Source organism: Vicia villosa, linkage group LG5, assembly GCF_029867415.1.
Source record: "Vicia villosa cultivar HV-30 ecotype Madison, WI linkage group LG5, Vvil1.0, whole genome shotgun sequence".
NCBI lineage: Eukaryota > Viridiplantae > Streptophyta > Magnoliopsida > Fabales > Fabaceae > Vicia > Vicia villosa.
Genome location: NC_081184.1, coordinates 37,776,126 through 37,793,029, shown reverse-complemented (window position 1 = coordinate 37,793,029; position 16,904 = coordinate 37,776,126). Strand labels below are relative to the sequence as shown.

The 16,904-nt window shown below is 35.0% G+C and overlaps 1 protein-coding gene across 1 annotated transcript; it reads left to right on the top strand.

Moving 5' to 3' along the window:
- The first annotated feature begins 12,313 nt into the window (after nucleotides 1-12,313).
- Nucleotides 12,314-13,083, top strand: LOC131604526 (uncharacterized mitochondrial protein AtMg00810-like). The gene is made up of 2 exons (XM_058876958.1): nucleotides 12,314-12,795; nucleotides 12,993-13,083. Exons 1-2 carry the CDS (start codon nucleotides 12,314-12,316, stop codon nucleotides 13,081-13,083), a joined length of 573 nt encoding a protein of 190 aa, XP_058732941.1.
- Nucleotides 13,084-16,904: the final 3,821 nt, after the last annotated feature.

Genomic DNA, 16,904 nt, shown 5'->3' with positions numbered 1-16,904 from the left:
TCACTTGGAGAAAGCTTGGCAGCCATTGCTTTTCCTCTTACTTCGATCAGTTCCTCTAATTTCTCTTTTGATACCCGGTATCCTGCGGCTAACTGTGCCAGATCGTTTGCTTCTTGATTCTTGGTCCTTGAGACGTGATTTAACTCCACATATTCAAATTTTTTAAGCAACCTATTTGCTATGACAAAGTACATGATCAAGTTTTCTTTGATGCATTTGTACTCCTTTGTTAGTTGCTTAATCACTAGTTCGGAGTCTCCTTTAATTTCAACTCTGGTTGCCCCCAATTCTAACAAAGCTTCAAGTCCAGCAATCAGTGCTTCATATTCAGCTTCGTTGTTGGAGCATAAGGGACCTTCAATCTTGTACTTGAGCTTTGTTGGAATTCCATCAGGAGAAATTATCAACATTCCAACACCAGTTCCCTCTCTATGAGTCGAACCATCGAAGTATAGCTTCCAAGGCTTCAAGTCTACATATTGTTGAGGGTTCTCAACCACTGCATGGTCAACAATAAAATCTGATACAATCTGACCTTTCATTGCCTTAAGAGGTTGAAATATCAGTGAGTATTCAGTAAGGGCTAAAGCCCATTTGCCAATTCGACTATGCAATATTGGCTTTGATAGCATATGTTTGATAACATCACAATGAGACGAAACATAAACATCAACTGGCTTTATATAATACTTAAGTTTGATACAAGAGAAATATAAACAAAGGCAGAGTTTTTCTATTGCGCTATACCTAGTCTCTGCATCATTGAGTACTCTACTTAAATAATAAATGGCTCTTTCGATGCCATTTTCATCTTCTTGCGCTAACATACTGCCTATTGTATTATCTGAAGCCGAAATATACAGGCGCATGTGCTTCTTCCCATTTGGGGGAGACAAAATTGGTGGATGGATCAAGTATTGCTTGATTTTATCAAAAGCTTCTTGATGTTCAGCACGCCATTCGAACTTTCCTTGCTTGAGTCGAAGTAGAGGGGAGAAAGCTTGCGTGCGTCCACTCAAATTAGAGATAAACCTTCTCAAGAAGTTTATCTTCCCCAGTAAGGACTGCAGTTCTTTCTTCGTGGATGGAGGCTTAGTTTCCATGATAGCCTTCGTTTTATTCTGGTTAATTTCTATTCCCTTCTTATGGACTACGAAGCCCAGGAAGTCTCCAGCCTGCACAAAGAAAGCACATTTAAGGGGATTCATCTTTAAGCCATGTTTTCTCATTCTTTCGAATGATTGGCTTAGATGATCAAGATGATCGTAATCTGAAACAGATTTCACAACGATGTCATCTATGTACACTTGCATGAATGTTTCTATAAAATCATGGAATTAGAGTTCATTGCTCTTTGATAGGTTGCCCCAGCATTCTTTAAACCAAAAGGCATTACAACCCACTCATAGGTGCCTATGGCTCATGGGCAACGAAAAGCTGTTTTAGACACGTCCTCCTCTGCAATGAAGATCTGATTATACCCAGAGTATCCATCCAACATACTTAGGTATTCGAAGCCTGCGACTGAATCCACTAGCATTTCTGCCACAGGCATGGGATATTCGTCCTTAGGAGTTGCTGCATTCAGATCACGAAAATCTATGCATACTCTTAATGAACCATTGTTTTTTATAACAGGTACAATATTGGCAATCCATTCAACGTACCTTGTAGTTTGGATGAACTTGCAACGTAGAAGCCTTTCGACCTCTGCTTTAATCTTTGAATGGATCTCTGGCACGAATCTTCTAGGAGTCTGCTTTATGGGCTTCTTCCCTTCCTTTATTGGCAACTTTAGTTCGACCAGGTCTCTTCCTAAATCAGGCATCTCGTCATAATCCCAAGCAAAACAGTCTTTGTTTTCTTTTAACAACTTGATAACTCTTGATTTCAACGCTGGGTCTAATTTCGCACTGACGTATGTTATCCTCTTTCGATCCTCGTCTCCAAGATTTACTTCTTCGAGTGGATCTTGGGCTAACATTTTTATGTTTGATGCCATTGGGTCCTTCTCGAATCCCAAGGGTTCTTCGTCGTAGATTCCGTCTAACCTTTGACTCGAATCTTCTCCTGAGATTTCTTCGACTCGAACTGGATCTTCAGGGGGTTGAGGGATCATATGTATCCCCGAATCTGTCGTTTCTTCCTTTCTTAGACCTGCATTAACCAACATGTTTGATAATTCGGCTTCGAGAGCTGTCTTTCTTTTATTCTCGGCTATATAAGCCGAAATCTTTTCGAAGAATGATGACTCAGACATCATCAACGTCGTCATCCCAGCCTGTTGGCCGTATTGTTGGATAATGCTCTATTGATGCGGTATCTTCTGGGCCGTCCATTATTTCCCTATTCCATTGGATTCCATTTGGGTGCAAAGACAAGTAATACAATGCATTCTTGTTTGGGGTGTATATATCTTCTGCAGCATGGCAAGGTCCTATGTTTGCCAAGTTCCTATCGAAGTTATTCTTATTAACTTGATTAACTTCAGCCATGTAATAACTCTGATCCCCCTCAATATTCTCTACTATGCCATCTTCTCTCCAAATGGTTAACCTTTGATGCATTGTCGAAGGCACAGCAGCAACTCCATGGATCCATTCCCTTCCGAGCAAGAGGTTATAATTCGCTTTTGCTGGTATGACCATAAACATAGTTGGCCTCGTGACTGAACCCACCGTTAGATTTACTTGGACAACTCCCAAGGTTTGCCCTATTTTGCCTTCGTAGTTAGACAAAACCATGTTATGTGGCCTTATATCAGTATCAAACATACCAATTCTTTTCAGCATGTATTGGGGCATTAGGTTCACCGCTGCCCCTCCATCTACCAGGACTTTATTAATGCCAACATTTTCAATCTTAGCCCTTATGTAGAGTGGTTTCAAATGGTTTCGCATACCTTCATCAGGCCTCTCGAAGAAAGCATTCTGCTCTTCAACTGCACCATTGTTCAGCACAGAGTAACACACAGGTCTGTGTTTCGCCATCTCTTCGAAGTCAGCCTCTTCACAATCTTCAACTTCAGTTTCTTGATTAAACTCATGAGGGAGTACAGACACAACATTGCAGTTGAGGTTTATAGATGATACCCCATCAGAGTCAAAATCATTTGTCATTCTATCATCTTCTTTCCAAGGGCTGGAATGCATCCTTTCCTCTTCTTTCTCATTTTCAGAATCGAACAATTTGCGTTCCACTGGAGGTTTGCTCGACCTTGCCCCCTGGGTTGGGACTTGGTTACTACTAGATTCTCCGATTTCCCTCGGTTTGTATTCTCTTTGATCCTTCTTCATCCTCTGGTGTCTTCTCCATTGGGATCTGGACATAGGATTTTTGCCTTTGTAGTTCTCCAACCTGTACATCTCTCGATTTGAGGTTTGGAATTGCTTCCTGTACGCCATTGCAGTCCTTCCCCCTTGGTCCCAACTTCGCCATTTGTTGGTCCTTGCACCAGCTTGCATCCATCTGTCCCTAGGTACGTCCGCAGGGACCTTGAATGTGACTCTTCGAGCTCTAGGATGTGGGCTGTCAGGTCTCTTCTATGGAGTCCATATATCGAAACCATACAGGTTAGGACGAAGTCCCTGAGTTTCTCTACCCATATAGCAATACACCCTTTCGAATGACCGTGCCTGTATTTCGTCATAGACTGCTCCACATCTGGGACATAGTGCAATTTCAGTGTTTTCCCTGTGGCATTTGACCAGGAAGCCTACCAAGCTTTCTTCCATCTTTGGGTATACCTTTAGCAAAGGATTTCCTCCTCTCCATGGTTGTTCCAATCTTTCTCGCAGGGCCCTTTCGAAGTTAGCCTGGACCCATCGATTCAGCATGATCGAACACCTTGGACACATCCATTGTTTTCCGCCAGTCTTTTCATGGCAATTCCAGAGATAATCTTTCAGGCTTTCTCCTCTTGGCGGAATTTCAATATTTCCCTTTTGCCTTGTCAACCATTTTTCCAGTTCGTCAATTTCAGACAAAGGCCGTCTAACATTGACCATGTTAACAACTGCTGGAGGGGCTTCAGAAATCTGAATTTGTTGAAGTTTCACCCTGAGGTCTTCAGTGGCCTCACTGGTTTCTTCTTTCAAAACTTCAGTCGTCTCTACATTGGAGGATTCTTCAACATCAGTATTGAAGACTGTATTGTTATTTAGGCCTTCAGTAGTCTGCTTTCCAGTTGACACCATTTCTGGTTCAGCAACTTCGACATCAGACACCTCTATCATGTTGACATCAAGTGGTTCACACAGGTTAGTGTCAGAAATGTTCAAGGGGTTTGTGTCGACCTTCATGTGGCTCTTGGCCTTATCAGCAAATTTCAAACGTCCATCTCTGATAGCATTCTGAATTAGATCCCTGAAAAGAAAACATTGTGAGGTTTTATGGCCCAAAAAACCATGATATTTACAAAAACCTCTCTTCTTCCGTTGTTCTAACGGAGGAATTTTAGAATTAGGAGGCACTATCATTTGGCCATCTTTCACTAGTAAATCAAATATTTCGTCACACTTAGTGACATCAAATGTATAAGTTTTCTTAGGAAATCTACCGCTCTTATCATTCTCTACTAGATTTTTTCCATTGGCAGGGGTAAGTAATTTGCAAGCATAAGGTGGTGCTTCTTTTAGTTCGGCTAGATCTACTTCGACCTCTTCTACACTGTATGAGTCTTCGAAAGATTCGCTGTCAACGTCTTCTGCTTCGACGTACGCTACCCTTTCTTTCTTGTAGCCCTTGTTTGCCCTAGCCTTTTCTGCTTTTAAGCGTTCGACCTGTTGAACCCTATCTGCCAACTGGGCCATATCCCTTAGATATTGAGTATCCAATTTCTTTCTAATTGAATAATCTAAACCACCAGCAGCCATTTCGACTAGTTCATGCTCTGGGACAGTCGTGAAACATCTTGACTTTAACAAATGGAACCTGTTTAAATACTCATCTATAGGTTCTGTGAACTTCCTCTTGATGCTAGCCAATTCTTTCAAACTTATCTTGGTTTGACCCATGTAAAATTGTTCATGGAATAATCTTTCCAAGTTTGCCCAAGCATCTATCGAATTTGGGGGTAAGGTAGTGAACCAAACAAAAGCATTCTTTGTCAGCGAACTAGGGAAGTATTTAATCCTTAAATCCTCATTCCCTGCTAAATCTCCTGCTTCTGTCAGATACCTGGCAATATGTTCCACCGTTGATTCACTAGTGTCCCCTGAAAACTTTTGAATTTAGGTACTTTGGTCCCTCTTGGTAATTCTGTTTGCATAATATAATCCGCTATGGGGGATGTATAATTTGGACGTCGAAGTCCAGTACTGAGGCCATTATTGGCCATAACTCTCTCTATCATGGCAGTTAGGTTATCCTCTGTATCCAGGTTTTCTCTCCTAACTCTCTGAACTACTTCGTCTGGGTGTTCGTTCCTACCTACTACCCTTAATCTGGGTCTTTCTTCCTCAAACTCTTGCTGGACGGGAACAGTTCTTTGATTCGCAGCCTCTAAATTTATTACCCGATTCCTTTCGACCGTTGTTGTTCTTTGTGGAGGAATCACGCCAGCAGTGGTTGCACCAGGCGGAGGAACCACATTTTGGATACGTTCTAGAATGGGATCGCCTTCTCGACAAGAGGATTGGTTATTTCTCCTCTTGGGTTGTTGAACTCCCATGAATTCTGCCATTCGATTCATTTGGGAAGATATTTTTTGAAAAGTTTCTACATTTTCCCGATTAGTATTAGCAATATTGGTTGCTAATGGATTTAAGATTGACGCTAATTCTTTGGCCAGGATTCCTAACATATCGTGGTTACTTGTGTCCATCTCTTGTCGGAATGCCGCTTGATTGCTTGTGGTAAAATTGGGTATTTGGGCAGAGAATCCAGTGTTTTGTGCGCTTCGACCCACTGAACCAGCATTTGGCGAAAACGTTGCTGGGTTAGTTGTAGTGTATGTAGGTCCTGCTCCTCGTGTACCTGTCATGTATGGATATGGCATTCCATATTGACTGTTTGGTCTCCATTCGAACGCGGATGATCCTGGGGTAAATAACTGATTTGCAGCATTTGTCGAGGCAAGTTGCATTTCGCTTGCACTTGAGGATGGAGGCGCGGTAGTAGACATTGAAACTGGAATAGTCCCTGTCGTTGCTGCATTATTTTCAGGTATAGCCTGGGAACTATCCATAGGTCTCGATCCAGTCGGACCCGGTATATCCTGCGCTCCTTGAGTAGAAGTCGAAACATGCGTAGAATTTGCTGCTCCTGTTCCTGACCCTTGTGGGGGATCTTGATCTCCCTCTGCACTGGCCGTAACGACCATTTTCTTGTTGTACCTTCGTTTGGGAATCGGTTGTGCACTGTTTGTTAATTTACCGTTCCTAAGGTTCATACAAGGTCTTGGTATTTTCTAGACAAAACAAAACAATCGATTAATAACAATCTGCTTGACACTGTCCCACTGGGCGTGCCAATTTGTTTACGGTGATTTCCGGTAAAAAACCGCTAGTCTTCCAAACTATAATAAATATGATTTGGTTACTCGCAGGATCGACTAGATTGATCCTAGGACATAGTCAAAAAGGTTGTTATTCATGATAGGTCGAATTATGTCTATGGTTGGTGTGTCTCAAAATAAGAAATACTTAATCAAAGAAATAAAGATTAGCAATCACCTTGTTATACACGTAAATATAACATCAGCGAAAGGTAAGTTAAAGATAAAACATAAGACAAAACTGTAAAATTGCAAGAATCTTAAAGTGCAGAAAAGTTAAATGCTTCGAAAATTAGATGACATGAAAGTAAAGAGTGCAGGAATATAAATGACATAAAATAAATGGAATGCAGTAATATCGAAAGATACTTGAATAAAGAAAAATACACATGTATTTAAAATGGTGTTGGTGTCATACGTACATTTCTCAGCGAACTCTTTCTCTTAACACTTGATACTTGAGTAATATGTGAGTGATTTGTACAAAATGAACACACGGAATCCTAACATTAAGACCCTTATTTATATTAGTTTCGACCATAACGGTATTATACTAATCTAATGCCACGTTGCCCACAGAAAATCCAGGGATGCCATCTGTCTTCGTGCGGTTACATAAACTACTTCGAAATTCAAATCATCCCGCCTGAATCTCCCTTCGACGCGTGGCAACATAATCAGAATCAAGAATGCCACGAAAACACGCTAAGCTTCAGTACTTCGCATATTTCGCAAAAACGTCTAAGTCCCAAAGACCATTCTTTTCGAATTTAGCTTCAGTGCTAACTATCTTTGTTCCAACTTAAACATCATTCTCGAAGCATGGCCATCAGTAGCCATTTTTATCTTCAAAGATGATCATCAGTAACCATCTTCCTTTGAATTTCCAAATCTTCGAAGGACATTCTTCTCAAATGAAATCTTCAGCTAACAGGTTCAAAGCATAGCTACCTAACGTTCCGATTAGCCTTTGCGTTGTCTTTACTAAGGTTAAGTTCAAATCGAAAGATACCTAACTGTATTAACACTCTTTTATTTTCTATATTCTGGAATTAGAGTTGTCATTATTAGAACAAGTGGGGGATTGTTGCAAATTATTAATTATAATTAATAATATGAGTGTGTTCCAAAATGACAAGGAAAATATGCTATGATTTGAATTTTGAATTCAGAGAGTGGTAACTCTTCATGAAATGGTGCAACTGTTGGTGAACCATGCTGTGGGCCAAAAGTCATAACTCTTGGAAAAGAAATTGTTTCACCAATGGTCGCTACCTTGTGAAACAATATTAGCATGGCCTATAAAAGCATAATTTTGGATTCAGAATTTATAACACAAAAAAATGCAAATCCTCTAGAATAATTACAGAGCACTCTTCGCTACATTCGAGTTTTCGCCGGTCTTGCGCAAACTCGAGAAGGCTGAATTATCCTGGGTATTCATGCGTAGAAACTCCAAGACAAATTGGGAGTGCTTGAAATACTATAAGGAAAGTGTTCCGTACACGATTCTAGCCTCGATTCCATTCGGTTTTAATTAATTTTCTAACAGTTTGTAGTGCAATGGAAATGTGTATTGGTTATTTGTTGAAGAATGTTGTGAAGGTGGTTAATAGAAGAATGGTTTATGCAGGTTTATGAATGTATGGATGGTTTGGAGGAAGCTTTTTTGTGCAACGATTTTGGCAGAGTAACATTGATATTTCTTCCCTTCCAATTCTGTGAATGAACTTGTGATTATATAGCACCATGAGAGTGAGGGCACAAGAGACTTTTTGAGTGGAGATTAGGATAAGATCAAGGACAAAGTTTGTTGGTAGTGGAATGGTGCAAAGCCATGAAAGGTGGAGAGTGGAGGGAGTGCAATCCGTGTAGTCCTTGAGCTGAAGAAATTTTGGTTCAAGTTTTGTCTTTTGTGAAACTTTGTGAATTTTGGAAACTTGGTGAAATTTGGTTTTTTTTCTTCTTCTGCAGCGTGTGGTAACATATTGTTTGTGGTCCCACTATTCCAAACTTGGATTCAAACATGGCTTATAGACTAATTGGACCAACTTGAATGAATTGGCTCAAAAGAAATATACATGGGCTTTGCAATTGAATTGGACCAACTAGACATCTCTTGTGTTATTTGCACCTATAAACCATAAAATAAAAAGAACAAAACAAATAACAAAATAACATGACAAAATGACTTAATAACTTTAATTTTTGAAATTCAATTTAGAATTTAAATTGAATCTAAAAATTATAAGTTATAAATCGAATGGGTTAGTAGTAAAGAGAAAATACTATTAATCGAAAAATAATAAGAGATGCAAATGAACATGCCATGTATATTTTTTTTAATTTTTGAAATGATGCAAAGCTATGTTAATGTCCTATAGAAATATGCGAATGATATGCAAAGCCTGAGCCAGATAAAAATAAAATCAAGAGGGAAAATTTTGGGTAACAACACCAGGGAGGCGTATAGCATGGTCAATGAGCAATTAGCGAACTCCATCAGACTAAAATCACAAACAATGTATCTGAATTGCCTAGGCATCTCACCCAGAGGGAAGTTCTTCAACTTTGAATCACGGGATGCGACCTTCAGCGGTTGACGCTCCTGTAGGAAACAAAGTTAAATAATCTGTAATCTTTCAACATATCACTGAATCATGATAAATATTTTGCAAATAAAAAATATAACATATATACCTCTCCCTGTCATACTCTATATGTGACATGAGGAACAAAACCTGTGAGCACAGATCGGTCACTAGACCCTCATAGGAAGGCTCCATCCGTATGAACAAATGCCTCCGTAGAAGCATGAGTCGTGGTCTATATATCTGTACGAGTAACATCCTCATCAGCAACATGTACCTCTTCATCAATAACACCTACCTCCTCCACAACAACATGAACCTTTTGAACCTCAACTGGTATCTCATCCTCAATAGGTTCCTCCATAAAAACTGGAATCTGATCATTCTTCGCACAAGCAGGCTCCTCAATAGCAGCAGAGACTCTAGCAAGTCAGCATCGGGGTGTGTAAAATTGCCCTTGACCCTGCGCCTGCTCAGCTATCCGTTTTCGGTGAGAACCGGTCGGAGCATGTAGTTTAGCCCATAGCTGGGAAGCCTCTGCCTCAGTAGCTTTAGCGAAATCTTCTGCTCTTTCAGTGCTCCTGCCGGCAATGGTGTTGCCTTTTCCTCTGGTCCTCGCTAAAAAGAAAGGAAGAAACAAAAAATTGATAAGGACGACATTATCGAAATTTTTCAAAAAATTTTGAACTACCAGAAATTTCAAAATTTCCGATAAAATCTACCGGAATTTTTGGAAAATTTTGAAATTTCCAGGAAATTCTTCTGATAATTTTGATATTTCCGGTATCGCCGAATTTTTTTCCAAAGAATTTCTGGTATGATTGAGAAATTTCCAGTATGATACTTACTTTTTGCAAAGAATTTCTGGTATTAATGGAAAATTTCCGGTATCGCTCTAGAAATTTCAAAATTTTCGGTTTCCAATTGTAAATTTGTGAAATGGTGAAAATTTTGAAAAAATTTGAGTAGGATTATATTTGACTTTTTACTTGTTTGGGGGGGGGGGTGCCATATATAACATGGGGGTGGCATGTAGAATCCTCTCATATGTCATCTACATATGCCTTATACACTTCCTTAGGACAATTCTCTAAAACATTTATACCATTAATATGACTCGTTCATAACTTCACCAAACCATCAACATATATATTTGCCTATTGAAAAACATGCTTTATACGAAACTTCACTAACTTGTTCAGCTTCTTATGAATTTGTTTCAACATGCTGGTACCTATACCCATGTGATAGCTCTCATTGGTGATGGCCTCATGCATTTCTTTCTAATCGATATGTATCTCCACTCTCTTTATCCTTTTTTGTATGGTAATTTGAGTCCTTCTATAACTCCACTTAGCTCTGCATTCTTAACATTACATTGTCGAAGCATTTTTGTGAACTCGCATATCCACCTGCCTCGATTGTCCCCTAATTATACCTCTACATCTTGCATTGAGAGTTTGAAAGACAGTTCCATCACTATTCAAAGCCACCCAATTATCTTTAGGTGGTTGCCACCTAATGTGCTCTACCACTTTGGTTGTCACTAATGTTTTCTTCAACAATTGAGTACTAATCCTGTATTATTCAACATACTTTTTAATGTCTCTAACTGAGTCCTGAGGCATAATGAAATCATCTGCAAAAAGTCTTTGATTTCTTTAATACCAAATGCTATGACAAGTTATTGCCCACATTTCTTGTCAATTGTCTCCATCCTGATTGCTGATGTTATAATTCATGTTACAGTTCATCCACTCTTGCAAATTCAAGGTAAAAAACTTCTCCCAATGTGTGTTATGAACTAATGCTAGCCAGATATTCCTCATTATTTTACAGTCCCTTAGAGCATGACTCATTGTTTCCTCCAGTTCCCACAGACCATCTCGAAGGCCGTGATATAACCCCAACTATTAGGGAACAACTGGGAGGGCGCGACATTTAAAACCCTCAAAACTTTCATAGAAAAAAGGGGAGAGGGGGAAAAGAACCCCCATATACGTGATAAAAGGGAGGTAGAAGTAAAAGTATGGAGAAAGAGGGTTAGAGGACACAGACGTGGTCGCCCTCTCCGACGGTGAACAAACCTTCAGAATATACCTGATCTTTGTCTTTTAAAGAGGAAACCTTCACTCCTGATCAGGAATGAAGGATTTGTTCATCAAGAATGAAGGGTTTGTTCATCAGAAATGTAATAATATATGATACCTTTGATGTCCTTAAATATGACAGAGAAGGTAGACATTGTATCTTAGTTCTTGAGAAACCAATAGGATAAAAGGAAATCACCTCCATTGTTACAATCATCAAAAAAGGGGGGGGGGGGATTAATACCCTTAAAGTTTAAGACCTTAAACTTAACCTAAGCCCTATTTTGAATGTTTTTTCATAAACCATACTCACTATAGAAAGTGGGAGAAATGGAAATTCATACCTGGATGAAGGTTATGAACAAGGAAGTAAGAGAGACAAGGAGCTGGGGAGTTTAGATGAGCTTGCAGAAATAAGGAGCGAGGTCCAGAAGGAAGTGTTTCTGGATGAGGTCCAGAAGCTGACACTGTTCCAGGTTCTATGGAAGATTCAGAATAATTTTAAAGACCACTCAAAATGAGACGAATATCCAGAAGGTTTGTAGAGTTCGACATGCTACGCAATACTGAAATATACTCTAAAGGCGAAGTCATTTAGTGTGCCATGTTAGTAGACTCTAAACTTGTGAGTACAAAAGAAAAACTCAAGAAGAAAGTCTAGTTGAGGGCAATGAAAGAAGACTCGAGGCTATAGAAAGAAATAAAACTTGGGAGTTGACCGAGCTTCCAAATAAGAAGAAAGTCATCATCGTCAAATGGGTTTTCAAGGTGAAATTGAAGCCAAATGAATTAATTAGGAAACACAAAGCGCGGTTAGTAGCTAGAGGTTTTCTTCAGAAACCTCCGCTAGATTACTTTGAGGTGTTTGCACTTGTAGCTAGACATGAAACAATCAGATTAGTGATTGCTATAACTACTAATAGGAATTCGTCTATGATACATATGGATGTTAAATCTGTGTTTCTGAATGGTACTTAACAAGAAGAAGTTTATGTGTCACAACCTCTTGAATTCGTAAAAAAGAATCAGGAAGGGATGATGTACAAGTTGCATAAAGATTTGTATGGATTGAAGCAAGCGCCCAGAGCTTGGAACTTGAATATTGATTCATTTTTTAAGAAGTAGGGGTTTCAAAAATGTTAGATGGAATGTGGTTTCTCCAACATCCTTATGGAGGCAATATGATTCTAGTATGTCTTTATTTTGATGACATATTGCTGACAGGGAGCTATTATGATGATATAGTTAAATTCAAGAAAGTGCCGATGAATGAATTTGAGATGACTGGCCTAGGAAAGTTAGTATACTTTCTAGGGATGGAGATTTTGTACTCTGAGAAGGGTATCATATTGCATCAGCTGAAGTATGAACTTGAGCTTTTGAAGAGATTCGAGCTGAGAAATTGTAAGTCTGCAGTCACACATGTTGATACGAATCACAAGCTTGATTTTGATGATGAGGGTGATGATGTAGATGCTTCAACTTTCAAACTGTTGGTAGGCTCGTTGAGATATCTCTGTAATACCAAACCTGACATTTGTTACGCAGTTGGAATGATGAGTAGGTTTATGAATAAACCGAAGTGGTCACATTACCAAGCTACTGTTAGGATTCTGAGGTATATTAAAGGGACTCTGAAGTATGGAGTTTTGTTCCCTTCTGGAACTCAAAGTGAGTCAGAAATGATGTGCTACCCAAACTCTGACTAGTGTGATGATAGAGTTGACAGAAGAAGTACTTTTGGATATATTTTTTCAAATATATTTTTTTCAACCAGTGTTGCATTGTCAATCGGTGAAGCTCAATACATTGCAGGTGTTTTGTCTACATGTCAAATAGTTTGGCTGCTGAATTTGTTGCAGGATTTGAAGATCAAGGTGATGAAGCCTGTGAAATTAATGATTAACAATAAATCTACCATAAGCCTTGCCAAGAACCCAATGTTGCATGGGAGAAGCAAGCACATTGATACAAAGTTCCATTTTCGAAGGAATCAAGTCCCGAATAGAGTGTTAGAACTAGTGCACTGTAGCACCCAGAAGCAACTTGCAGATGTTCTGACGAAGACTGTTAAGACTTAACACTTCATTAATTTGAGGAATGAAATTGATGTTGATTTTATCTCTGAATGTGAATTAAGGGATGGTGTTAAAGTGTAATTGCACATTCAGAGTATTTTCTATTAGTTTGTTGGGCCTTGTGTTGGACTTTAGCTAGTTTGGCCAAATATGAGTTTAGTATATATATAGTAGTTTTGCTTTGTAAGTGAGAAGTGTGTGCAAAATCATTCATATAATCGTTTTTTCGATTGAGTAAAGTTAGTTACAATTTTCTCTCTCGTCTTTCATCTTTATCTTTGTTCATCTTATTCCGCTGTGCACCAACAGTTTCTTAAGAGTTATTTAATACTAGCTACGTTTATAAAAAATAATTACTAGCTTAATTGCTCAGAAAGTAAATCGGTTAGGAGTTAGGCGATGGTGAATGAGGTCATACCACCATGCCTCTCTCTCTCTCTCTCTCTCTCTCTCTCTCTCTCTCTCTCTCTCTCTCTCTCTCTCTCTCTCTCTCTCTCTCTCTCTCTCTCTCTCTCTCTCTCTCTCTCTCTCTCTCTCTCTCTCTCTCTCTCTTTCTCTCTCTCTGTTGCAAGACAACTAGGCAAGTTGGCAGTAATCTAATAATTGTGAGATAATTTATTTTTCGTTAAAAAAAATTAAATTCATTTTTAAAAAATAAACTTATAAAATTATATCAATTATAAACAAGTTTAATATCACAATTAATTTTTTAAAAAATATTTATTAACATATTTATATCTACTTAATATAAATGTAAAGAAGTCATGATGGCAACCCTAGCCACATGTCATCTTGATAACAATCTTTGCCACATGTCATCATTTGCTAATATTTCTAAATACAAATCCTAATTATACAAACTCTATATTAAAATAATTAAAATAAATAATGAAATAATTATAATTATAATAAATATAAAACTAAACCATCACTAATAATAGTAATATAATATCTAACTAACATCATAGTAATAATAATAATATTAAGAATAATAATAATATAATATTCAACCACTGCTATTAATAATAATAATAATAATAATACCACAATTTAATAATATTATATTAATAATATATTAATTCTAAATACAAACCCAAATGATAGAAATTTTATATTAAAATAATTAAAATAAATAATAAATAATTATAATTATAATATTAATAAAACTAAACAATCACTATTAATAATAATAATAATATTAATGTTAATATAATATTCAATCACTACTATTATTAATGATAATACTACCACAACTTAATAATATTGTATTAATAATATAATATAATAATAATAATAATAAATAATAATTTAATATTTAGCTAATCATAATAATAAAATAGTAATAATAATAATAATAATAATAATAATAATAATAATAATATAATATCTAGCACTAACTATTAAAAATAGTATGATTTATGTAAATTTTAATTATTTATTTATTATTGCAATCCAGTTATATTTAATATTAATTTCAATAAAAATAAAAAGTAAAAAAATATTTAAAGCGTGAGATTACTAATACTTTTTTGTCAGCTATAAAATATCTAATAAATTTATAAGATAAATTATATTTGCCTATAATTTTACACGTATAAGAAACCAAAATATATTTCATTTATTAAAGTAATTTTTATATTTTTTATTTTTTATTTATTTAAACTATTAATTTTGGTAATTTTGTCTATTACTTTAATATTAGATGTTTTTAGTATTTTCTTTTTTATATAAACATCCTTTTAACTACTATTTCATCTACTTTCTAACTATGATCATGTATTTACCCATTATATTAATGTTAAATTTTAATTTATAAATTGATTTTAAAAAATTAATTTAAGATTATTCTTTAAATAAATAGTGATATAATAAATTTGGGATAAATTAATTATTTAAAAATATTTGTAATAGTGAAGTTAAATTTGTAACTTTTAAATTAATAAAAATTTATAACTAATAAATTAAAAAAAATAAAGTTTATAAAAATGTTTACATTACTATTCCATTTATTAAGGATATCTAATAAAATAAAAATAAAGTTTTTAAAAATCTAAATTTAATATATAATTTTAGAATATAATTATTTATTATTTATAAATTAATAATAAATTAATTTTGAGTGTTTCACAATAAACATAATAGATAATTTAAGATTAAAAATTCTGTAAAACACTCTTTAATTTCTAACTTAGTGTACTAACAATTAATTAAAAGAATCTTCATTTTCTAACACTATTAAAAATTCATTAAAAAAAAAGGTTATTACATTAAATATTCATTATAAACTCTTTAATTTTCACACTTTACAACTTAATAGTCTATTAATATTTTTTACATTATATACTAAAAAAAACATTTAATAGCATATAAAGAATAAAATATTGTAATAACATTGAAAATATAAGAAAAAATTCTTTTGGTTTAATCATATATATATATATATATATATATATATATATATATATATATATATATATATATATATATATATATATATATATATATATATATATATAATTTTTACTATGTAAAAAGTAACGGTTATTACACTAAAATTTCATTAAAACACTCTTAAAAGAAAATTGTTACAAAACACTCTTAAATTTCATTAAAATATTCTTAAATTTCGTATATTATTATTTTTGATGGTATCCCTTCAAATTTCTATTTTTTTCATAACCGCTCAGTCTTTATAACCACGATTCAAAGATTTATTTTTCAATCGTATTCACTTTTCATTGGAACTCAGTCTTTTCCACTTTTCATTGGAACTCCCTCAATTGTTTGTTCATGTATTATTATTAATGGTTTTGGCGGTATCATTCACACTTTCCTTTGAGCAGAACTATGAGTCATCTAGAATATCAAAGATATCTTATTTAAAAACACTGATGTTATCCACATTCTCCATGAAGTTAAATCAAGTTGTAGATTTTATGTCAAAGCTCGCCTCCACCAATAACAATCTTCAGATTCACAACTCCTATTCATCGGGAAGAAATTTATTTTTATATTTTTAGTTTTTTCTCTCTTCTTTTAAGTATTATAATAAAAAACAGTTTATTTTTGTTATGCATCATTTTAATAATAACGTCTTATATGAATAATAGGTATAATTTCTATTTTATTTTACACATCAATTGAATTGTATAAATTATATTATTATTATTATTATTATTATTATTATTATATTATTGTTATTAATATGATAATAATTATTAACTATCTTTATATATCCTTTTAAGTTATATAATTATTTACGGGAATTAAAATTGCAAAATTAAATTAAATATAATGTTATAATTGATTTAATTGTTAGTTACATAACTCTGAATATTATTTAAGAAATACGTAATAATAGAGTATTTGATTTATTATAATATTTAAATAATATATATTATGAATAATTGATTTATTATATGAAATGGATAAAAAATATGATGACTTATCATAGTGACAACTCAATATCACTATTTAATAAAAAAATTAAGATAGTTTGGCTAAAATATTAATAACCTAAATTAATAAATTTTAGAATCATCCATGTATATAAAACTGAGGAGAAAAACTCTTTAAAATTTCATTTTTATTTTCAAAATCATTTTTTCTTTAATTTAATTTAATTTAATTATTGATGTGAAAATAGTTA